This window comes from Pelodiscus sinensis, chromosome 1 (assembly GCF_049634645.1).
Source record: "Pelodiscus sinensis isolate JC-2024 chromosome 1, ASM4963464v1, whole genome shotgun sequence".
Lineage (NCBI taxonomy): Eukaryota > Metazoa > Chordata > Testudines > Trionychidae > Pelodiscus > Pelodiscus sinensis.
The window spans coordinates 88,135,838-88,160,514 of NC_134711.1; the positions used below are offsets into that span (position 1 = coordinate 88,135,838).

At 45.7% G+C, this 24,677-nt stretch overlaps 1 protein-coding gene across 1 annotated transcript; it reads left to right on the forward strand.

Moving 5' to 3' along the window:
* Nucleotides 1-379: 379 nt before the first annotated feature.
* Nucleotides 380-24,124, forward strand: NFAM1 (NFAT activating protein with ITAM motif 1). The gene is made up of 7 exons (XM_006120502.4): nt 380-1,115; nt 3,770-4,120; nt 4,945-5,057; nt 8,452-8,553; nt 12,717-12,803; nt 19,623-19,715; nt 21,295-24,124. The coding sequence occupies exons 1-7, from the start codon at nt 1,061-1,063 to the stop codon at nt 21,349-21,351; spliced, it is 858 nt and encodes a 285-aa protein (XP_006120564.1). The 5' UTR covers nt 380-1,060; the 3' UTR covers nt 21,352-24,124.
* Nucleotides 24,125-24,677: the final 553 nt, after the last annotated feature.

The window sequence follows — 24,677 nt, forward strand, 5'->3', positions numbered from 1 at the left end:
TTACTTTTGCCCCCGGGCGCATAACACCCTCACTACGCCTCTGCTTTTCCCCTCTCCTCATCTGTCAGCTCTAAGTGCTATCCAGGAGAAGTCTTTGTATTTAGGGAGTGGAGTGTACTGATTGCTAGAGGTGCAAGGTTGGGCATAGGATGTTGCTAAACTAAAGGGTGCGTGAGAACAAATCTCAGTCACACAACCACTCAAAATCAGTAAAATGATGTGTGAAGACAGCACATGGTAACCTATAGCCAAATCTGCCTTCCTATATGTCGCCAGTTCCCCTTCCAGTATGCAAAGCAGACACTGCTTCCCTATCGCCTGCCCCAGCCAACTCACTGCCCTAGCAAGGGCCAGAGATAGCAGGGGTTGGTGCCCTCTTGTGGGTGTTGCAGGTGTCCAATCAAGTTTTACCTGTTGTGTTGCTGATGGAGGAATGGTTAAATAAAAGCATTTCACTGAAACCTGTGACACTGCTGCTTTCAGAATACAGCCAGTATACTCCTTCACATTGCACTCACTATACCACCTCTCCTTGCAATATGCATCTTACCTTCATGCCATTAAAAGACTGCACAGTTATAACTGCTCCTCCCCTGCTCCAGGGGCAAAGCATTATCATCTGACAACCTTACTGGTCAATTGCAGCAGTGGGGAGCAACATTTTCAGCATAACCTAATCAAGGCTGTGCAGTTGCCATGAGGGGGCAGTTGGATATGCCACAAAGGTGTGTCATGTTTTACAGATGTCAGCAGACAGAAAGTCTTGTGATTACAAGCCATTGAAGCTGTGTTCATCAATTGACTGATGTAATACCAGCGCAGCAGTTTCTAACCACCACAGAGGCAGGGAGGAGTTCAGCTGAAAAGCAGAAGGGAGCCATGTCTACCAGGAACAGCCTGCCTGTTGCATTATGTGCCCATCCTCCTGCCTCTCCCACCTCTTCCCTTGCAAGGAGGAAGGAAGAAACGACCTCAGTTGTGGAGATACCTGACCAAAAACAACATCTCTTGTCTGTTGGCGTGTTCGATCTGGTTGTTTCTTACAGTCTTTGACCCTACTATGGCCTCCAGTCTAAATGTCATCTTCCTTCTTCTCGGGTTCCTTCAGTTCAGAGGTAAAAAGTGTTTTTTGTTCTTTTGGTTTATGCTCTCCTTTGGTCACATTACCATAATTTTTCAGCTGGTGTCTTTTTGTTAATTTCCAGGGAGCCCCTGGTAGGAACTTCCACATTACTGCTCTTTCTGTCTTTTAAACCGTCTGTCTTGTAAGAATACAAAAAGAAAACCAGCCAGGGAGGGGGAACAGGGAAGTAGTGTTGTGGCCTAAATAAAATGATTCCAGTCCTCTGTGGCTAGTTCTTCGTAAAGTAATGGCTCCAGGTATTCATAGGAAGGGAGGTGTCAGCCCTGCACTGTGACAGTGGCAGTTTGTAGTGGCTTGTTTGAAAGCTGCATTCATGTAAGCCTTGGCATTGTCATACTGGACAGGATAAATTGAAAAAGATGAGCAATCATGTTCTAGACTTGACAGAAGGGCCAGAAGAGACTATTCAAATCATTGCTCCTCCCGCATCACCATTGCATTTTGGATGATCTTTCAGTACATTCCTCATTCTAACATAGGGTATGTCTACACTACATGGATCCGTCGACTAAGCCATGTAGATTACCTTTGTAGACATAGGAAAATGAAACGGCGATTTAAATAATTGCCGCTTCATTTACATTAAAATGGCTGCCGCGCTGTGTTTGGTGGCACAGCGCAGTAGTCTGGACTCTCCCCCGTCGACATCAAAGGCCTTTGTCGACCTCCCTGGTAAACCTCATCTCACGAGGCATACTGGAGAGGTCAACAAATGCCTTTGATGTCAACCGCAGAGCATCCAGACTACAGCGCTGTGCCAACAAACAGCTGATCGGCACAGCGCGGCAGCCATTTTAATTTAAATGAAGCTGCGATTATTTAAATCGCCGCTTCATTTTCCTATGTCTACAAAGGTAATCTACATGGCTCTGTCGACGAAGCCATGTAGTGTAGACATACCCTAGTCTCTCACCTGCTCCTGACTTTGCCATGATGATATTTTGAGCATTTCCCTTGGCGTAGCCTGCAGCTCAGTTGCTTTTAGGAACAAACTTTTCCTAGTGCTCTAATGTAAACTTTTCCTTAACTTCTGCCCACTACTCCTTGTTATGTCATCTGCTGAAGCCTTTCCTTCATTGGGATGGTTACCCTGAAGATATATATAGACTGACCTTGTTCTTCCTTCGTCACCCCACCCCAGAACTCCACTTAGCAGTTAGCTGTCTCTATGTATCTCTGTCCTCCAGTTCTTGTATCACTGAAAGAATCAGAATTCCTATTGTGTAAAGTAAACAGACTTACCCATAAAGTTCAGACTCGCTGTCTGAAGGGGATAATGAGAGAAGATCACTCAGACACGGTATTCAGTATTCCTCATCTGTTCCTAGGCCACTAAAGTTCATGTGTAGTTTGGAACATGGTGCAATCTGTCTGTAGACTCTAGAGGAAAGGGCAGCAGATACCCTGAATCTTGAGGGGCTAATTTTCAGTTGATCTGTCCACAGAGTCCAAGTATGGTGGTGACAGAGATCTCTCTTCCCTTATTACTTATTGTGAGAACAGTGGCAGGAAACTAGCTCCACTGGTAAATAGAAAGAAAAAGCAGTTGGCTGGAACTGCACTGATGGTTTTTTGATAACTTTGAAAATGCTTTCAACACTCCTCCACTCCTGTTCTCTATTCATTATTATGTCAAATGCTTTGCACTGGGAACAGCAGGTATTCACATAAACAGATCAAAGGTTGTCTGGGGTTAAAACCTGATTCACAATGCAAAAAGGACGGGGGCCTTTACCCTGTGAAATGGGCTTTCTGTGGGCATTTCCCTGTTGTTCCCTCTTTTGTTTACCATAAAGAAAAAAAAAAACCCGAGCCCAGAAGTGATCTCTCCTCTTTGCTTCTGCAGCCTCTGTTGTAACTTCCTATATATCACCACTTGGTGAATTGCAGCAGCAGATAGCCTTCCAATAGCCTGGCAACAATCATGGGAACTGTCTCTCCTCTCTCTTTAAGAGAGATTATCACACATGGCTGTGTCAGATCTGCACAGTTCTACCGGTAGTTCCTGTACCTGATGTGCTGATTCATCCTTTGCTTTGCTGTTTAAAGTGGCAAAAGTTTTGAGTGATGAAGCTGCATCCTCTTAACATTTTTCATGGTCTAATATTGGCCTGCGTGCAGCATGTGCAGTTTCCTTCCTCACTCTCACCTCACATTCCCAAATGCACATTGACACTGATATGCACATTGGCACTCTGACACAGAGGCCTAGGATTTTAGTGGCTGCATTATCCAAAACATCCAACTTGATTTAATTTTAGAATATTGCTTTCCACTTTTGTCAGCCAGAACATAGTCTCACATACTGAGTAATCAGTCCACTTCCTTCCTTCCCCCTTTTGGCATGCTAGAGTTCTAAAGAAGAACTCACAAGAAAAAAGAGAAGCCTGCAGTAGCAAGTGCATCTAAAATCACACACTGTTCAGCTAAAGGACTCTGTAGGTCATACAGGAGTTGCCTTGCCAAAACAGGCCAGACGTCCATGTTGTCCTGTATCATCCTGCCTCTGACAATCCTGGATGCTGCAGAGCTGGGAGCAACCCCTGCGATAATGCATTCCGCTGTGTGTACGCCTCTGAGAGAGAGTGTATTGGGGGATGCTAATGATTGTCTCCTATTGGATAGGATGGCAGGTTGCAGGACTGAAGGTCAAACAACAAGACTCTCTGGTCCAGGTCGCTTTTCCCAATGAAGAAGTATCTATGAAGTGCTTGGTGAGCTACCCCTATATGAAGGAATACACCAGCTTCTCAATCCGGTATTACCGAATGGACTCAAAAGGCAAGAGCTTCATACCTACATCACGTAAAGTATCTGAGCAAATCCCACCTGGAAAGGAGAATCAGACAGTAGAGATGACTTATGAACAGAAAATTGGGCCACTAAAAAACTCCGCTGCTACTGGCACCTACTACTGTGAGGTCATGTGGAAAAGCACAACGAAAACAGGAAATGGGGTTTTCATCCTTGTTAGAGGTAAGCTCCCACCATGCCCCAACTAGCCAGTGAGAGATCAGAAGAGGAAGTCTGAAAGGCTAAAATCTGGCTGGAGTTTCCCCATGAAATGGTGACTCCCCCCCCCCCCCCCCCATTTTTTCTTTACATTAGCACACGCTAGGAACAAGTAATACTTAGCCCTTGTGTAGAACTTTTCATCCATAAATGTCAGTGTTTTACAAAGGATGTAAACAGCATTATCCCTTTCTTACAGATGGGGAAATGGAGGCACAGAGAGGCTAAGGCCTGGTTTACACTACAAAATGTTGCCAATGTACCTATATCAGCTAAAAGTGCCACCTTACTCTAATCTGTACAGAATGTAACTGCAAATATCCTCTTCTTTGCCTTTTTTTTAGCCCTCACTTTCACGGCTCTTCATGACTTTTCCACCTCCTGGCTTGTCTACCTGCCATATGTTCCTATTTCCATCACTCCACCGTGTCACCCTTGTCTCCCTCAGTCTACGTCTCCCACAAAGCTTTTGTGTTGAACTGTTGGTTGGGGCATGTTGAGGAGTGGAGCAGCAGAAGGTGAGATGTCAGGCATGAGATACAGCAGCAAAGCTGGAAAGTTTGGGAAAGCTTGCAGGGGTCTACCTGTACTTGAGTCTGTCCAGCACCACCAGTCTTAGTTTTAGGACCTTTCATGTTCACCCAGAATGTGATTTAAAAGGAAATATATATTAAAAGATACGTTCTTCAGCGCTGCTTGGGAATTCTAGCCCGTTGACAGCTACTGTATGGAAAACTTAGGGGTAAAAATGAACCAGACCCATGAATCCTTTGCCTTCCTCCTCACAGACAAAGGGTACACAGAGCCGACCTACAACTTGTGGAAATTTCTCATCGCTCTTACCACTATCCTCGCCATTCTGAGCATCACTGAAACAGCTCTTCTGCTGTGGAAAAGAAAGGCAAGTCATAAGATAAGTATTACAGGGGGATTTGGTAGCAATGCTTGTAGCTAAGGTTTCTTGACACTTCCCATTTTAAGACACCATTTTCAGTAGCGAATACTGTTACCAAACTTCAGCTATTTGGACTGAAATGCTAAGAGTCTACCCCAAGCTAGTTGGTGGTTTTGGTTTTTAAGTTTCAGCAAAAATGGTTCAGCCACGTCAGAGAACAAAGTGAAGGGGGAATGCGTTGATTTGTTCATTTGAAAAGCTCCTGGTGTCAATCAGACTGTGCAAGCACTATTCCCCAAAGAGCAACTGAGCATGTGCCAGCCCAGCTGGGCTGAGCAAGACTTTCCCTGCAATCACTTCTCACAGCAGCTGGAGTGGGCTATGGCACCAAGCCCAGCAACTGAGAGCCCAAAGACTCTCTCAACTATGCTCCCAGTGCTCCCTCCCAAGCTTTTCAATTTTCCATTGTAGGCAAGTATACTCGACTTTCTTAATCTTGTGCTTCAAATGCAGATTTCTTTTTTTTTTTTCTTAAACCAGAAGGAACCATCTAGGTTGACCTTCTGTATAATGCTGGCCATAGAATTTCTTGGTGCAAGTTATCCAGGCTTGAAAATTTAAATGTTTATCCCTAGTTACAAATGGGTTGGAAAATGGTTCATCATCTTCTTGTGATATGACACAAAAGTCATCCTGCTTTCTTCCAAATATAGGACAGAAATGCTTTTCAAATACTTTGGTCTTTTCTTAACAATTTGTCTCATCCGTGAGGGTATGTCTACACTACAATGTTAGTTCGAACTAACATTCATAGCCGCTACACTAGCGCTCCGCTAGTTCGAATTTGAATCGAACTAGCGGAGCGCTTAGTTCGAACTAGGTAATCCTCATTTTACGAGGATTAAGCCTAGTTCGAACTAGCTAGTTCGAATTAAGGGGTGTGTAGCCCCTTAATTCGAACCAGTGGGAGGCTAGCCCTCCCCAGGTTTCCCTGGTGGCCACTCTGGCCAACACCAGGGAAACTCTATGCCCCCCTCCCGGCCCCGGACCCCTTAAAGGGGCACGGGCTGGCTACGGTGCCCGTGCCAGGTGCAAGCCTGCCAGCACCCAGCCAGCAGACCCTGCACCTGGCACGGATCGTGCCACCCACCCGATGTCCCCCAGCCCACCCCCTCTTCCCGGGACCAGGCTGGCGGCTCCCGGGAGCTTGCCCTGGACCGCAAGAGGCGGGCACCTTCCTGGGCTAGTGCGGACATCGTGGACCTCGTCCACGATCTCCGCACTAGGCACAGGAAAGTGGCCGTCTAGGGCAGGAGAGCTGCCAGCCTAGCCACCCAGGAGCAGGTGTGCATGAAAATCAAGGGGGTCCACTGAGACCCCCGACCGTGAGCCCTGAGCTTACAATGGCCGTCCTGGGTCAGACCAAAGGTCCATCTAGCCCAGTAGCCTGTCTGCCGACAGCGGCCAACCCTAGGGACCCTGGAGGGGATGGACCGAAGACAGTGACCAAGCCATTTGTCTCGTGCCATCCCTCTCCAGCCTTCCACAAACTTTGGGCAGGGACACCACTCCTACCCCCTGGCTAAGACTACTCCATGGACCCAACCTCCATGACTTGATCTCACTTCCCTTTAAACTCTGTTCTAGTTGTAGCCTTCACAGCCTCCTGCAGCAAGGAGTTCCACAGGTTAACTATTTGCTTTGTCAAGAACAACTGTCTCTTACTAGTATGAAGCCTGCTACCCATTCCTTTCCTTTGGTGTCCTCTAGTCCTTCTTTATGGGAACTCATGAAGAACTTTTCTGAATGCACCCTCTCCACCCAACCCCTGCTTTTAGAGACCTCTATCCTGTCCCCGCTCCATCTCCTCTTTTCTAAGCTGAACAGTCCCAGTCTCTGTAGCCTCTCTTCATCTGGGACCTGTTCCCAACCCCTGATCATGTTAGTTGCCCTCCCCTCTCCCAGCCTTTCTCTTCCCCTCTCACCTCCTTTTCCCAGTCTCCCCCAGTTTTGTTCAATAAAGACAGAGTCAATGTTGGAAGAAACGTTATCCTTATTTTGTACATCAATAAGAAGGGGGGCTAGGGAAGGGTAAGTGGAAGGAGGTGAGGGAGGAATGGGGTACGAGCCCCCGATGGGGAGGACTGGGCTGGCTCTGCGGGCTTCTGGGGGTGGAAGCTCTCCTGCAGCCCCCCGATTACCCCCTCTCCCCAGATGGCAGCCTGCGGCAAGTGCAGCCGGGCTGATGGCCGAGTGCTGTGATGTGCCCAGTGTGGGTACTCCGGGCAATCCAAGCCAGGACTGCTTTGCAAGTGGGGCACCCCTTAGAACTGTCTGTCCGGGGTGGGGGTCGGGACCCTTTAAGCGCAGCCCTCGGCTAGCCTGAGACAGCATCTCCACGCTCTAAGTCCTCCTCTGATGCCCTGCCGGCACTGCTTCCGGTCATCCTTAAGCCCTGTTCAGAGTCCACTTAATGTGGACTTGCTAGTTCGAATTAGCAAAACGCTAATTCGAACTAGTTTTTAGTTCTAGATGCGTTAGTTCGAATTAGCTTAGTTCGAATTAGCGCTGTAGTGTAGACGTACCCAGAGTGTATTTGTGGTAGTGGTGGTTTCCCTGTCCCATGTTGGTAGTGTGACACTCTCCTTCACAAAAGTAAACCCCCTCCACAAAGTCATGAATCAAGTGGATCAATATTGTGGTGTATTATGCTGTACCTTCTGTTTCTGCCCTTTGTGTACACAGTATCTGAGGGTATGACTCTGTTAGATCTCACAAACTAAGCTGGGTTAGGTGTGGTCTATATTTGAATGCAAGACCTCTATGAAAAACCCATTTGCTGTAGGAAACGGTGGTGGAAATTCCAGAAGAGGACATCTGTCTTTAAATCAGTACTGGACCACTGCCTCACTGTATTGCTGACTCATAAAAGGTCTCTTGCTACTGTAATAATGTTAGCCCTAGTTTCCTGACCAAGTTCCATTTTAAGTACTGTACTTGCATTCTGCCCCCTAACCTTCTCCCTACAGTTACAAGAGGGATGGGCATTCTTTGTTTCCTGTCCTACAGCATTGCTATGTGCTGTTAAACAGGTACAAACTCCACCCCAGAGATGTCTGTATTTCAGTGCTAGAAGTCATCATTTTTGCATAAACAGGGAGTCTGGTGCTCCTGTCACACAGCTTTATGCCAATGTAACTCGGCTGATTTCATTGGTTTATACTGGTGCAAGAAGAGGGTTGAGCCTACTGTTCTCATAGTGATGAAAGTGTGATTCACTAGTGATCACAGGCCCTCTGTTAAGTACAAGAATTATGCAAACATTTATTTAATGTTTTGGAAGGCCATGTGTTTACAGCAGACCTGGCGTTAAGTGTCTCATGGCTCTTGTCCTAATTAGGTGAGGTGTCCTGTGAGGAGCCGCTTCCAGATGCACCCAGTCCTAAATACTGGAGCCCAAGTCCCTGCAGAAAGCTCCGAACCATCTGGTTCTGTCTACACTGTGAGTACCCAAATTACCATCATCTTGTGTGGCCTACTGCTAGACCCCATGTGTACACCAGCATGACACCCATAGAAACAGCATGATCTGGGGGGGAGGAGGGCAGTGGAGGAGAGAGACAATGCAGTCCATTCACCTCAGTATAAGAGAGGATTTGATTCCAAAGAGAGGGCTGGTGAGGAGGCGAGGTATCTTCTTATGCCATCTCCTCTCAATAACTTTCTACTCAGAATAAAATTGGCATCCTTTCAACTCTCCTGAAACTGGCCCAGGGTGGTTGTTTCCATTCCCCTAGCCTGACTGTGGCAATGCATTGATTTCCCCTCTCTGGGTAAGGAATTGCTTCAGATGGTCAGCAGAGCAAATGTAGGGGGAGCAAAAGGGTGAAAGTGAGCAGAGACGGGTATTGGCTGAATATCAGGAGACCTTTTCTAAGCATGAGATCGGTAACGGAGTGAATAAGTCTCACAAGGGGAGAGATGGAAGCTCAGTTGCATGAATCATTTGTGATTGGACAAAGCTCTGGAGAATTTACCAGAGGGAAAGCTAACGTGGGATGCTGCTGTGGTCAAGAGCATGGACTAGCTAGTGCTTTTCTAGCTCAAATTTCAATGGTTCTTATGAGGTGAATAGAGTTTGGTTTGGTTGGTTCTTAATTTTTGGAAGTGAGGTTAAAAAACCAGCAGGAAATATCAGAGTAATAATTTGTGGGAGGGGAATTAAACTGATAAATCATTTACTTTTAGAAATCTCTTTTTATTTCAACTTTTTAGTCAAGATAGAGAATTTTCCCATAAAAGTGGATGATTTCTGCAAGGAGATTAACAAAATATTCCAATCAATTTCTTGCTCAGTCAGCATTGTCAGGCATCCTCTTCTCCATTTGAATTACACATTCCATCATGTTACCTTCTTGAAGGTGCCGACACAAAGCTCAGTCTAACAGGCCGGAACTGAACAGTTTTAAACATTGGGTCAGCTTTGTGAAAGGAAGGGCTGTTGGGCATGATGGTGCAGGGCTCCCACTGCTCCTGCTCCGTGGGCAGCTAGAAACTGTCCAGGGCAGTCTCTAAGAGATAGTTGGGATTGGCTTTAAATGGAGCAAGACTACTCTCCCTGGGTGGGAGAGGCACTCATTTAATGTCTCTTGGGAAACGTTAGCTGCTGAGGTTCCTATGACACCTTGGCCAAAACGTAAAGGTGCCATTCGCTGGCACTAACCTGGAATGAATTCCTCCTCCAGCAGAGCTCCCCGGGGTACAGATTGCTCTCCTATTCCCTGGCGTCTGTGGGTGCGAATCTAGCTGATCTCCCAGGACAGGGTGAAAAGGAATGTTGTAGGAGGGCCAAAAGCACCTCCTTTAGTCCCATCTTCGCTCTGAGAAGCTTGTGTGGGGCTGGAGCTGGTTACGGCACAGTAGTGCACACAGCCTGATGGCTCCGTTGCTGGGAAAAAAATGCCCAGGGCAAGAGACTCTGTGACCAGCTGCAGAAAAGGACCCGAGAGCAAGGAAGAGGAGAGGGGCGCTCTGGGCGCGCGCATGTGTGTATGTGCTGAACAAGGGGCTGCTGAAGACACTTAGGCTGCGTTTAGACTGGCAAGTTTTTCCGGAAAATCAGCCACTTTTCCGGAAAAACTTGCCGGCTGTCTACACTGGCCACTTGAATTTCCGGAAAAGCACTGACGATCTCATGTAAGATCGTCAGTGATTTTCCGGAAATACTATGCTGCTCCCGTTCGGGCAAAAGTTTTTTTTCCAAAAGACTTTTGCGCAAAAGGGCCAGTGTAGACAGCTGAGATTTGTTTTCCGCAAAAAAGCCGCGATCGGGCCTTTTTTGCATAAAAGCACGTCTAGACTGGCCACGGACGCTTTTCCACAAAAAGTGCTTTTCCGGAAAAGCGTCCTGCCAATCTAGACGCGCTTTTCCGGAAAAGCTTTTAACGGAAAACTTTCAGTTAAAAGCATTTCTGGAAAATCATGCTAGTGTAGACGTAGCCTAAGTGGCCAGATGAAATAACTGTTAATGTTTGTCTCTTTTAAAGTGTGAGCGGGGGTAGGAACCACATGATGCTTGGCTCTTTTTGACTTCCCCTTCTGTCCCAGGGCAAGCTGTTCATCCCCCTTCATAGAATCATAGAGCTAGAAGAGACCTCAGGAGGTCATCCAACACACCCTGCTCTCCTTTAAATCATAATCACTTCTAGCCTGATTCTGAGGGGGTCTGAACATTTGTAATTTGCAGGGAAACGAATAGGGTGATATATGCTCAGCTTCTCTCAGGATCGACCCCAGCCATTTGCTTTTTTCCTCTTTGCTGTATTAATGGGACACGACAGGCTCACTCACTGCGCAATCCCTCCCTAAGAGCACCAGCCCCTCCTGCCTGCCAAAGCTCCTCCCATCCTCTTGTTGCCAGAGAAACAGCCACCGTGGCAACCTGCTGTCATCCTTGAAATACACATGGAAAAGTCCTTCTGATTGTTATATTAGAACCTGCAGGCAGATCTGGAGCATCATTCAATTTGACATGCATTTTTAGTGACACGATTATTTGAGGGACAAGGAGCGGTGCACACACGTAGGATGCGTGTGTGTGTCTGTGTCTTTCTCCATGTACATATGTGTGAACATTCCGGGCAGGGCTTAAATTGTCACAGTGTATTTCCCAGGGGCCCTCCCCCGCCCAACCTCCCCATTTAGGGCTCCAGCTTCATCTATGGGGTGGGAGGGTCTTAGGGCTTTAGCCCCATGGGGAGGTGCACCAGAGTTGTGGGGCATCAGCCATGAGGGGGACCCTGGGTCTTGTGGCTTCTGCTGTGTGGGGTTCACATGCTGGGACTTGGGGCTCTGGGCTACAGCTATGGATCCAGCTTGAAGCCTCCCAGAGGTTTAAAAATATTTGCCAGAGCTCCACTCTGGAGCCTTCTGGCTGAATTAAAGCCCTGATTCATGGGGAGTGTGTGGGTGTATGTATGTAAGTATGCATGTAATTTGGAGTGTGTGAGTGAGGCAGTGTGTGGATGTGGGGGAGGGGGGATCTGTTCTGATATTATTTCTGCATTCTAAGGAGGAAGAATAGTTCCTGGTGTGAAAAACAAATGCAAATTGTCCCCATTTTAAGTGGCTATGAAATTCCTGCCTTTTGCTCTCCTGTTAGGCATCAGAACATCAGCTCAGCCTCTCTTCTCACCCCCAAAAGCCCAGCCTGATCACAACTGGAACCTGGGAATAAGTTGGACTCCAATACCATATTGTACCATCCAGACCTTATCTTGATTGCAGGTTCCCCTCTGACCCACTAGGCAGTGAAAGTCCCCCATACTGGAGGGTCTTGTTCTGCATTATGTGAAGAATTTGGGGTAGTGAGAGGCAGAAGGGAGGGGTCCTGCTTTCTTACATTTATATGCTAGGGAGAAAATTTTTTTTTCCGTGATGCAAAATCCTGACAAGGATGGGGCTGCCCTGATGGGGAGGAAGCAATCTCATCTCAACCAGATTTAGAACAGGCTTTTTGCAGACTTTAGGATCTCTTGCAGACACAGGGTATAAGCTCGTCAGAACTTAAATTTAGGATGTTGGGGACTCCCTGACCAGAACAGACAACTGTGCATGTTTTAACCCAGGGCTATTTAATACGTGGCCCACAGGCTGCATTCGGCCCACGGCCCGTTTGTTTGCGGCCTGCGGTGCGGTTTGTATTTACGTGGGGCTCAACACGTGGCCCGCGGGTGGGATTTTTTGAACATGGCCTCCACTGGGAACACGCTCCACAATGACAAGTCAATATAATGGCCTCCTGTTGATATGCATTTTAGTAGTTAAATTCCTGGATTGTCATTACTCATGAAAAGTGCTGTCATATGGGTAGAAATTGGGTAAATATTGCATTTTATTAATATCAGCAGAAATGACTTGAATGGAGCCTGCATGTTATGTAGTCTTGCCTTAATCTTTATATTCATGCCCGTCAGTATGAAAGAAGCTATTTGCATATATATGTGCATGTACATGCAACCACACTTAAGTTGTGGCCCTCGGCATGTGCTGTGAGTATCATCGTGGCCCCTGGGGCTTCCAAAGTCGAGTAGCCCTGTTTTAACCTATATGCACTGCACTATGCACTATATGATGTGACACAAACCTCTTCTCTCCCCTCTCTAGTGCCTAGAATCCCATCAAGCTGAGGTCTATTCTGTCCTTGAGAATGACACAAAGAGCCTGTCGCTTGAGAAGAATCCCACTGCTAAGGTAAGTCTCCTCGCAAGTAATCCTGACCCTGCCCTGCTGGGGGTTCCCTTTGAAATTGGGCATGGCATAGAAACTGCCACAGAGCTGCAGTGCTTTACAAAGGCTGTAAATCTAACCGCTGCTTCCACTCCTCCCACCCAGAAGAGGAAAGGCTGAGTTCCTCCCGCTCCTAGTCTGGGATGATGCATTTCCAGTCTCGCTTCTCTCTGGTTAAACCATCATTTTATCAAACATTATTCATTTAGGGAGGCCTGGTTGATATAGGTGCTGTGTTGTCAGATTTGCTCTGAGGAATGGTGGGAGATCTGAGATCATTTCTAGCAGGGGAAACCTCCCTGTATGCAGAGGAGACCAGACCTTTGTGGAATATGGACTGGTCCGGGCTTCCCATATGGCCCTTTTGGACTGTTCAGGCAGTGCCAAGATCAGACAGCTGACGATTCATCCAGCATGGAGAAATCCCTGCATAGGAGCTTGGCTGAGATACTCCAGCCATCCCCACCTGATGCAACAGCCCCCCGAGGGCCATTACCGTGGGCCAAAAGTGTAAAGCAGCTCTGATACTGCTCTAAATTCTTCCAGGGTTGATGCAAACCCTGGCAGCCAAGGGGATCCAGGAAAGGGACTGTGCAGCCACATTTCTGGTCTTACAATGAGAGTGGGTCAGCTAGCCCTGGAAACTGGGCTCAGTGTGTTCTGAGCCCCATATAATTTGTTTCCCCTTTACTGCTAAAATGAAAACCACAGTGAGTGAAATGCTTCTTGAGCAATTGTTCAAGAGCTCAGTTGCTTAACAGAATCATTGGACTGGAAGGGATGTTGAGAGGTCATCAAGTTCAGGGTCCTGCCATATCTAGACCAGGGCTGAGCAAGATGCGGCCTGGGGGCTGGATCCGGCCCGCCTAACACTTTGGTCCAGACTGCATCTGGCCACTCTCTATTTATATTCTTCTGCCCGTGCAACCAAATTTCCAGGGGTGCCTCAGCCAGCAGGATCCTGTTTAAATGGCTTCTGGTTGCGGTTTCCAGCCCAGGAGGGGCCGGGGCCAGAGCCACGAGCTCTTTAAATAGCCGCAGCAACCATGGGCAGCTGCCAGGCAATGCAGTAGTGGCAGCGCCACAAGCCCGTTGCTGTGTTTGTAATTCAAAGCCTCTGGCCCCAGGAGGCTAGTCCCCAATCCTGCCCCTTCCTCTCCAGAACCCATCCCTTTCAGGGGTGGAACAGGCTTGTGACCACATACCAAAATTCATTAAGTGAATGAATTATCCATGTGAAAATTATTGCCCACCCCTGATCTAGATCATCCCTGACAGGTGTGCATCTAATCTACCCTTAAAAATCTCCAATGATGGTGATTCCACAATCTTCCTAGGCAATTTATTCCAGTGCTTAACTACTCTGACAGTTTGAAGTTTTTCCTAATATCCAACCTAAACCTCCCTTATTGCAAGTTAAGCCCTTTGCTTCTTGTCCTATCATCAGAGGCAAAGAGAACAATTTTTCTCCCTCCTTATAACAATTTTTTAGGTACTTGAAAATTATGTCCCCCCTCAGTCTCTTCTTTTCTAAACTAAACAAACCTAGTTCTTTTCTAGACCTTTAATCATTTTTGTTGCTCTTCTTTGGACTTTTTTTTTTTTAAATTGTCTTCATCTTTTCTGAAATGTGGCTCCCAGAACTGGATGCAATATTCCAACTGAGGCCCAATCAGCATGGAGTAGAGCAGAAGAATGACTTCTTGTGTCTAGCTTACATATTCCTGATAAAAAAATCATTCCAGGATCTTTTAACAGTGTCACACTGACTCATATTTAGCTTGCGGTCCATTATGACCCCTACATACCTTTCCACAGTACTTCTTCCTGGACAGCCAGTTCCCATTCTGTATGTTCCTTCCTGCATGGAGTACTTTGCATTTGTCCTTATTGAATTTTATCCTATTTATCTCAGACCATTTCTCCAGTTTTCCAGACAATTTTGAATTATGACCCTATCTTCTAAAGTACTTGAAGCCCCTTTCATTTGGTATCATCCACAAACTTTATAAGTGTACTCGCTATCCCATTATCTAAATGACTGATGAAAATATTGAACCAAACTGGACCCAGAACCGACCCCTGTGGAACCCCACTCGTTTTGCCCTTCCAGTATAACTGTGAAACACTGATTACTACTCTCTGGGGATGGTTATCCAGCCAGTTATGCACCCACCTTTTAGTAGCTCCATTTAAGTTGTTTTTTCCTAGTTTGTTAATGAGTAGGTCATGTGAGACTGTATCAAAAGCCTTACTAAAGTCTAGTGCTTCCCCCGCCCCCATCCACACGGCTTGTTACCCTGTCAAAGAAAGCTATCAGATTGGCTTGACCTGATTTGTTCTTGACAAATCCATGCTATTTCCTATCACCTTATTATCTTCTAGATGTTTGCAAACTGATTCTATAATTATTTGCTCCATTATCTTTCCTGGCACAGAATTTAAACTGACTGGGCTGTAATTTCCTGGTTTGTTCTTATTTCCCTTTTTATAGGTGGTTTAATAAAAGTGGAGCAGAATTGTGCCCTGTATGCAGGATTGGATTCATGCAGGGGCTTTAGGGGCAGTGCAGGGTACCAGGGGAGTGCTCCCATAACAATAAATCCATAATTATATCAGTGGTCACCAACCCATTGATCATAATAAACTGATCGATTCTGGATCCTCTGCCAGTCAATTGTGATCTCAGCACTGCTAAAAGACCAGTGGTGCCATGGGTCTCGGGCAGGCAGCCTGCATGCTGTGGCCCCATGCTGCTCCAGAAGCAGCCAGCTGCTAGAATGTCTCTGGGATGCCTGGCGGGGTGGGAGTTGGCTCCATGCACTGCTTCTACCCACAGCTCCTCTTGACCGGGAGCCAGCCAATGGGAGCTGCTGGAGCAGGCCTGGCAGAAGTGGGCAGCACAGGGAGACATGCTGTCCCCCTCTCCCCAGGGGCACACAGAGATGTTGCCAGCAGCTAGCCACTTCTGCGAGCAGTGTGGGGCCACAGCATGCAGGCAGCCTGTTGGGAGCTGCCTGTGATAGCACCTCCTGGCTGGAGTCTACACCTTGCACCCCCTCGTGCACTCCAACCCCATGCCACAGGTCAGGATTCCCTCCTGCACCAAACTCCCCCTCAGAGCCCACCCTCTTCTCTCCTCCTGCACCCCAGCACTCTGCACCAGCCTGGAGCCCCCTCCTGCACCCAACCTCCCACCCAGAAAGACACTAATATAATAGCTGTTCTAAGGTAAGAAGTGGGCTATTCTGAATTAACTATATTCTACGTGTTTTAAGACTGAAATGTAACCACAGAATGGCTTTATGTTCATTAAAAGGCAAGTTTAGCAGGAGTTAATAACCTTGATGGCATAATTGTGATAATTTTGTTTTAAAATAGGAAAAATACTTGTATACAGGAGCCCCAAAATCTAATAGCCCTGGGCCCATGGGAGAGTCAATCTGACCCTACCTCTATGGTAGGAGACATTCTGGAGCAATCTCAAAGGGAGAGAGAGACTTCCTTTGGTGCACTCCTGTGCAGGTTTCCCTGTACTGTGTGGGTTGGGTGGTTATTGTTGATTTTTTTGGAGTGGGCTTAGGTTCTTATTTGTGCTACTGCAAATACTTTGGATTCAATGACATTTCCCATTTGTTGTTGTTTATTATTGTGAGGAAGGTGGAGCCCCTGCTTGGCAGTTAGTCTCTGGTGGCCCACTTGCCTAGTGGTTAGGGGTACAGGAACCCAGACTCTCCTACTTCACTAGATTCTGACTTAGGGCATTCTTGGGCACCAAAGGGAAGGCATCTGCTATGTATGGTCCAGTTGATGCCCTTCTTGCATCTTGTCCCTCCTTGGCATGTGTCATGGCTTGCTGTCCCTCCTCCAATTAAAGTATGCCCTGCAGGCCTGCTGAGAAGGGAGTTTGTGGGTCCTGAGTTGTTCCTGCAGCCCCTTTTCTCTCCAATGTGAGGGTGGTCCACCCCATTGCAATTACCTTTTGCATTCTGTGTGAAGTCTTGAAACAAGGTTTGGTGAGTCCTTTTGCCTCATTTCTAGCTGTGTTTACTTTTTTATTCTTTTGCATATTGTGTGTCCAGGATCCAATAAGTAAATAATGTCTCATATTAACTACAATAATACAGCAATAAACAGGGGCAGAAAGGAACAATGAAAATAAATCAGGTTAGCAGAGTGAAAGGGCCTCTGTTTACAAACTACTTCCAGCCTGCTCTGTTTTTATCTTCGGAATCCAGTTAACACCAATTGTTTCCCACTGCCGGACTCTCTGGAACTTTGCATCTAGAATGTGCTGGGCATTTCAGATGCCTTAACCACACACACCTTCACCCCAGTTCTTAATCTTGGCACTGCTGTGTTTGGGCTGCAAGGATACGAGGAAAGTTTTTAGTTGTAAAAAAAATCCCTCGCCCCAAAACTCTTAATATTATTGAAATTATTTTTTGTAGCTGAAGTATTTATATTCATATTCTCTTGTCTTACTAAACATTTTGGGTCTGAACCTTTTTGGTCAGTTGAAAACTGTAACATGGACAGTGCCTTTGGGTTAAATCCACTGCTGGCACATTAGAGCTCGTCTCCACTACGCCAGGGATCGACGCTGCAGTGATCGATCCACTGGCCATCGCTTTATCGCATCTGCTCAGATGTGATAAATGATCTCTAAAAGCGCTGTCCCGTTGATGCTGATACTCCACCAGGATGAGAGGCATAACCTGTGTCAACAGGAGAGCAACCCCTGCCAACCTTACCGCACACAAGATGCTGTAGTAAGTATGTTGACTTCAGCTACGCTTCTTGTGTAGCTGAGGTCACATAGATTAGATTGATGGTGGACACTAATGTAGATAATGCCTGAGTGTGACCTCCAACTGCATATTGACTTTGCAACATGGCATAATAGTAGTTGCCATATTAGATCAGTCCAGTGATTCATCTAGTCCAATATCTTGTCTTCAACAAGCAGCAGCAGCAGCTTCAGAGGGAGAAACCCTGCAATAGGCAGCAATGAGTTCATTTCCTCCTCTCCCCAAATAGTTAGTGGTTGGCATATGCCTCAAACAAGTAGTCCTATCCTTTGCAAACTCTTGTTTATGTTAAAAATCTATTTACTATTGTAACCCTTCTGCCAGCAGCCAGGGCCAGGTTCAATCTCTGAGGATTCCTCTCTGCCCATCCAACAAAGAACTGGCGTGAGCCCCATCCAGTAACCTCAGAAATTTACACACCAGCCCTCTTAGCCTCAGTAATATCTTGGGACAGTGAGATCCACAGACCAATTGTGCTCTGTGTAAAAAAGTATTTCCTTTTATCACTTACTGTGTTTTAGCGCATATAACCCGCAGGTTAAACAATGTTTTACAAACCCCACAACCCCCACCCCCTCCCACGCAGGGTATACATGTCTGCGGGGTATACAAGTTTATTTTTACTTGCCTGCGCTGCGCTCTTCGTTCCCCCCTCCTGGAGGAGGGTGGGTTGCGCCTGGCTGTGGCTGCGCGAAACCTGGGTGCGAGTGCGGCTCCCTTCCTTCAAGTCGGCCAGCTTGCCTGTGCTGTGCTCTCCGTTCCCCCATCCCGGAGGCTGCAACTGGTATGTGCAATTACCAGGTACCTTAAAGTAGCATATATAACCCAGGGGCTATACACGTGCACAGGTTATCTAAGACTTTTTTTACACATTCAGGAAAAAACGTGGGTTATGCACGGGTGCGGATTATACACTAGTGCGGGTTATATACACTAATTTACGGAAAGTTTTTGCCACCTTTCAATTTCATTGATGAACTCTTATTCTTGTGTTTTAAGTCAGGAAGCACAGGAGGTTGCAATTTACCTTTTATCCCATTCATTCTTCTGTAGATTTTCATAGAATCATAGAACACTAGAACTGGAAGGGACCTCTAGAGGTTATCAAGTCCAGTCCCTTGCCGTCATGGCAGGACCAAGCACCATCTAGATCATCCCTGATAGATGTCTGTCTAACCTGCTCTTAAATATCTCCAGAGGTGGAGATTCCACAACCTCCCTAGGCAATTTATTCCAGTGTTTAACCACCCTGACAGTTAGGAAGTTTTTCCTTATGTCCAACCTAAACCTCCCTTGCTGCAGTTTAAGCCCATTGCATCTTGTTCTATCATCAGAGGCCAAGGAGAACAATTTTCCCTCTCCTCCTTGTAACATCCTCTTAGATACCTGAAAACTGCTATCATGTCACCTCTTAGTCTTCTGTTTTCCAAACGAAACAAGCCCAATTCTTTCAGCCTTCCCTCATAGCTCATGTTTTTTAGAACTTTAATATTTTTTGTTGCTCTTCTCAGGACCTTCTCCAATTTCTCTACATCTTTCTTGAAATGTGGTGCCCAGAACTGGATACAGTATTCCAACTGAGGTCTAATCAGCGCAGAGTAGAGCGGAAGAATGACTTCCCATGTCTTGCTCACAACACTCCTGTTAATGCATCCCAGAATCATGTTGGCTTTTTTTTGTAACAGTGTCACACTATTGACACATATTTAGCTTGTAGTCCATTATGTCCTCTAGATCCCTTTCTTTAGTCCCAATCTCTTTTCTTTGGGCAATCTGAGTGATTCAGTCAGGGGGTGGAGATGTTGTGTATTCATCATGTTGGTCCAGATTAAATATGGAGCAACTTGATGTATTATTGGAACCCTGACACTGCCACGTGCGAGCCATTTAATTTGGAGGTTAGAGCATTTGGAGTGGACGCTAGGGCAAAATGGCCTGCTATTGCTGAGCGATGTTGGTATATCTCTTGTAGGTTCAAGACATGATCAGCTCACAGCCAGACACAGTTGGCAGTAGAAATGAAAACTATGAGAAAACAGGGAAGAGGAAAAAGAAGAAAGAAAAGGTAAGCGCCTTCTGGCTCTCCACCATCAAAAGCAGTCTCATATATTGTATTCAGCTGATTGCATCATTCAGAAAGTAAAGAACTGAGCACTGCTGTAATGTTTTATATCTCCCTTACCAGATGCCCTGTGTCCAGACTCAGTAATGTGAGCGGCTGAGGGTAGAGAGGTGGTTCTTTGGCAGGTGCAATGTTAGGAATAGAATGGGAAGGTTTGTTTTATGGAGCTCCCACCTGCTTATGTGCCAGCCTCTGTCTGCAATGAACAAAAGAATGAATGAAAACTGTGATAAACATGGTGGGCAGGATTAATCTGTGATGTAATTCCCTCAAAGACAGTGTGGATAAATTTGGCCCAAACTGTCTCTTGCCTTCACTGTGCTAGATGTGCTACCTACCACTGCAGCCCCTAGCTCACCTGTAATGCATCACATGCCCAGACATGGCATTACAATTAATACTCCACAAGTATTTGCACTGCGATTAGGACAGCGCTTACTTTGACCAAGGCCGGCCACTGTTGCTGCACTGACACTGAGGATTGTCCTGGATTCACCCTCCATAGCGCTAGCACTGGTAGTGTTTCACCGATGCTAGTAACAGTGGGATGGCTAGTAGTCAGTATCTGCCAGTGATTTTTACCACTCTTTCCAGTAATCCTGCTAATGGCATTTCTAGGCAACATGAGGATAAAATGCCAGTGATTGGTTTAGACCAGTGTGCACACTGTTGCTACCACAGCCTAGTGTTAGTGTTTTCAAGGAAAGCAATGTGTGGATGCAGGGCTTGCAGGCACCCATAGCTAGAAGGCTAGTATGGGAGCACAGCACCTCTGCACTATCCAGCAGTTCAACTAGTAATGAATAGGTCACTTCTCTGCTGTACATGCAACCATTGTGTCTGTGGGTACCTTGTCTATGCCTGATACAGTGGTGTGGAAAAGATTCAACTATTGAAGAAACAGAACCGGGGATATCAGGATATTCCTCTTTTACGGAATCCAGAATGATTTATTTTTACTTTTGAAATCACCAAGATTAATCCCCTTTTTCTTCCCAGGTTATTTGGTTTTTTGGAACAGTGGAAAATAGGAAGCAACTTTTATACCTTGAACAGGGTTATTATTAATGTTCTTCTCCAGTGGAGCAGCATTCTGCTGACTGAGTGAATTCCATTCCGTGAATCACTAGTGGCCGCTGAGGTACATCTACACAGCAGTGTTATTTTTGAATAACTGATGTTATTCTGAAATAACACAGAGCGTATCTACACTGCAAACCATTATTTCAAAATAATGTTGAGCTGGAGGACTTCTTACTCCGACTCCTGTAAGCCTCAGTGGAGGGAAGTGGAAGGAGGAGTGTTATTCCTTTGACTTCCTGCTCTGTAGACAGTGCCAAAAGCTGAATTAAGCTATGGAGCTCAAATTGCATAGCTTAATTCGACTTTTGCCCTGCCGTATAGATGTACCGTGACAGTGGAGTGAGTTGCACAAGATAGTTCTTAAGAATTGGCTTGGCTTCTTTGGAACAATTTTCTTTCTTTTTTTTTAATTCCTACCCTTTTTTTTTTTTTTTTTTAGAAATCTCAGCAAGAAACTCCAGAAGTGCTCTCTGATGCCCTGTATGAGAATATCTAAGGGGAAAGACTGATCGCGCTTGGACTACACATCTCAGAGTATGAGGGAACTTGCCCTCTCACTTCTTCTTTAGTGTCCATCTGAGTTCTCCAGAGACTCGCAGCACACTGAGGGCAGAGCCCTGACTAACTCCCCCACTCCCACTCTCTTTCTAATCTGTCCCTTATTGACCTCAGAATTCTTCGGTTCTGATCTCAGAGTGGCACTGGCTCCATGGGTGCTCCTTCAGACAATATTGCTTTCAGTTATTTATAGGTCTGACTTTTAGAGATAGTGTAGTCAGGTTCTGTGCAAGTTTCCCTCCTCCAGCTATTCTGATGCAGTTGAGTCCTGATTGATAGCCACTGTTGTACAACACAGGGACGCCACTATTTCAACAGCGCATCTCACTCCTGACCTATATAGCCCATATTATCCCACCCTCAGCTCTTCCCCATCATGCCAATATGAACTTAATATGTGTCTATTGAGGACCTGGTTGGGAGCCAAGGAACCCCCTCCCTGTGTTCCCTTTCTCAACAACAGGTTAAAACATGCTGAGGCATGAAGCAAAGTGACTTTGGTAACCCTATGCTGTCACTGCCAGATGTACAGTCCAGCCCTGTGCTGCTCCAAAACAGTCTGTTGGATGCAGATGTGCAGGGTGAGTATTTTCCTTTGAATGGAACCAACAGCATGTGATAGGGAGGGACCGCATGAAAAAAGATGAAAGCAGAAAATGAAGCAGGAGTCTTGCTGGCTTGTGGACATGTCCCACTGGTGATGTACCTTTCAAGATAAAATATTGGGAGACAGGGCTTGCAAGAGCAGCTGCCCTGCTGGAGTCTGTCCTGTATAGAACCCTGACCTGAGGTTATGTCCCTTCCAAGAGGGTGTTCAGAGGAGGCATTAACAGCCTTCTTTTTAATAGGTATTGTTACATGGTGTGATTGGGTTTTTAAGCCCTGGCATGGGTAGATATCATATCTTAGGGAGAAATTCTCACCCAATTCAAGTCAGTACTTGCAGGAGTTTTGCCATTTACTTCAGTAGGGCCAGGTGTTTAGGGTAGTAATAAAAAAAATTACTTAGGCAACTAGACCAGTTTATCAAATTAATTATATATGGACTGGAGACCCTGCACATGAATTTTCCATCCAAGCTCTTATCTTTCCCATCATATGGATCTAGCCAAAACACTAAACTTACATGCATTGTAGTTCTGATGGCATTATATTGTGCAACTTGATCTAAACAATGGATCAAAGATTCAAAGATGTTGTATCTCAGATTTTTTAAAAAACAAAACAATAATCAGTAGAATAAACTGAGAGGAATCATACAAACCTTTTTAAAGAAGAAAATCAAATTAAAACTGATCTGCATGTCATAGGACCCCCTCTAGTTGTAGATAACGTTGCTATATATCAAAGATAGAAAGCCATGGAAAATATTTTCAGGGCCTCCAGCCTTCCTATACTATCTTTTGAGAAACAATCCTCATATTGCTTTGCTCATTTATTAGAAGAGATTTCAAATGTGGAATCTGTACATTCTTTATTGATAAATATTTTTCTTTTACCAATGTCTAGAAATTCATTGAGGCAAGGATCCATTTAAATTGTTTTTCCATGTATAAATATGCCTGTGGTCATATTGTGAAAGAATTTTAAAATAAGTATTTGAGAGTCACCAAGTTTTAATGTTTCCCTTGACACAGGAAACATGAATTAGAAACAGAAAGGTATAGACTTGAAGAATTTGCAAAATTGATGCAATTATAGTAAAAAAAGGTCCTTGCCAAATTTTAAGATAAATTATATAAATTGAGTGCAATGTGGCAAGAAAATCTTTAGGATGAGCTGATAAATTAGACAAGGAGTTAAAACTTACCAAAATAAAAGGATTTGTAATTTTGTTTGAAATATGGCATTTTATAATCACTAAATAATTCATGTATCACTGGGAATTTCTTGCAAAGATTCTGTAATCCACTGCTGATAACTTCTCTCTGTTCAGTCTCTTGTTCATCATTTTCTTTTATGCTTTTTCTTCTCTAACTATATTTAGCTCTGACCAACTCTCTATATTATATACTTGGGGTTATAAAAATTTATAAAAATTTAATTGAAAGAAGGGGCTGTAAAATAGCACAATTCTTTCATTCAGTACTGTGGTCAGAAGATGGTAGACCAAGGGTTGGCAGCACAGTGGGGGTATGTCTACACTACAGCACTAATTCGAACTAACTTAATTTGAATTAGTTAATTCGAACTAAGCTAATTCAAACTAGTGCATCTAGACCTAAAAACTAGTTTGAATTAGCATTTTGCTAATTCGAACTAGCATGTCCACATTGAGTGGACCCTGAACCGAAGTTAAGGCTGGCTGGAACAGGTGCCGGCAGGGCATCAGGTTAGGACTTAGAGCGTGGAGCTGCTGTCTCAGGCTAGCTGAGGGCTGTGCTTAAAGGGACCCGACCCCCACCCCGGACAGACAGTTCTCAGGGTTCCCCACTTGCTTGTTTACCTCGATGAGGGACAGCAAAGCAGTCCTGGCTTGGAGTGCCCTGAATGCCCACACTCGGCACATCACAGCACTTGGCCATCAACCCGGCTGCATTTGCCGCAGGCTGCCATCTGGGGGGGTGTCAATTGGGAGGCTGCAGGAGAGTTTTGAGCCCGCAGAACCACCCCAGTCCTCCCCATCGGGGGCTCGTACCCCATTCCTCCCTCACCTCCTTCCACTTACCCCTCCCTAGCCCCCCTTCGTGATGTACAAAATAAAGGACACGTGTGTTCAAAAATAGAAACTCTCTTTATTTAACAAAACTGGGGGGGGGGGGGATTAACCTCTGGGGAGACTGGGAGAGGGGAAGAGAGAGGGTGGGAGAGGGGAGGGAGAAACCTGGGAGGAGGGAGCTGGAAGGGGGAAGCCAGGGGAAGAAGGAGGAGGGGAAGTATCAAACTATGATACGCCATATCTTCGGTACTGTGTACAGATGTGATCTCCTCACCCCAGAAAAGATATTTTGGCCTTGGAAAGGGTTCAGAAAAGGGCAACTAAAATGATCAGGGGTTTGGAACAGGTCCCATATGAAGAGAGGCTAAAGAGACTGGGACTTTTCAGCTTAGAAAAGAGGAGACTGAGGGAGGATATGATAGAGGTCTATAAAAGCATAAGTGGTGTGGAGAGGGTGCATAAAGAAAAGTTCTTCAATAGTTCCCATAATAGAAGGACTAGAGGACACCAAATGAAATGAATGGGTAGCAGGCTTCAAACTAATAACAGAAAGTTCTTCTTCACAAAGCAAACAGTCAACCTATGGAACTCCTTGCCGCAGGAAG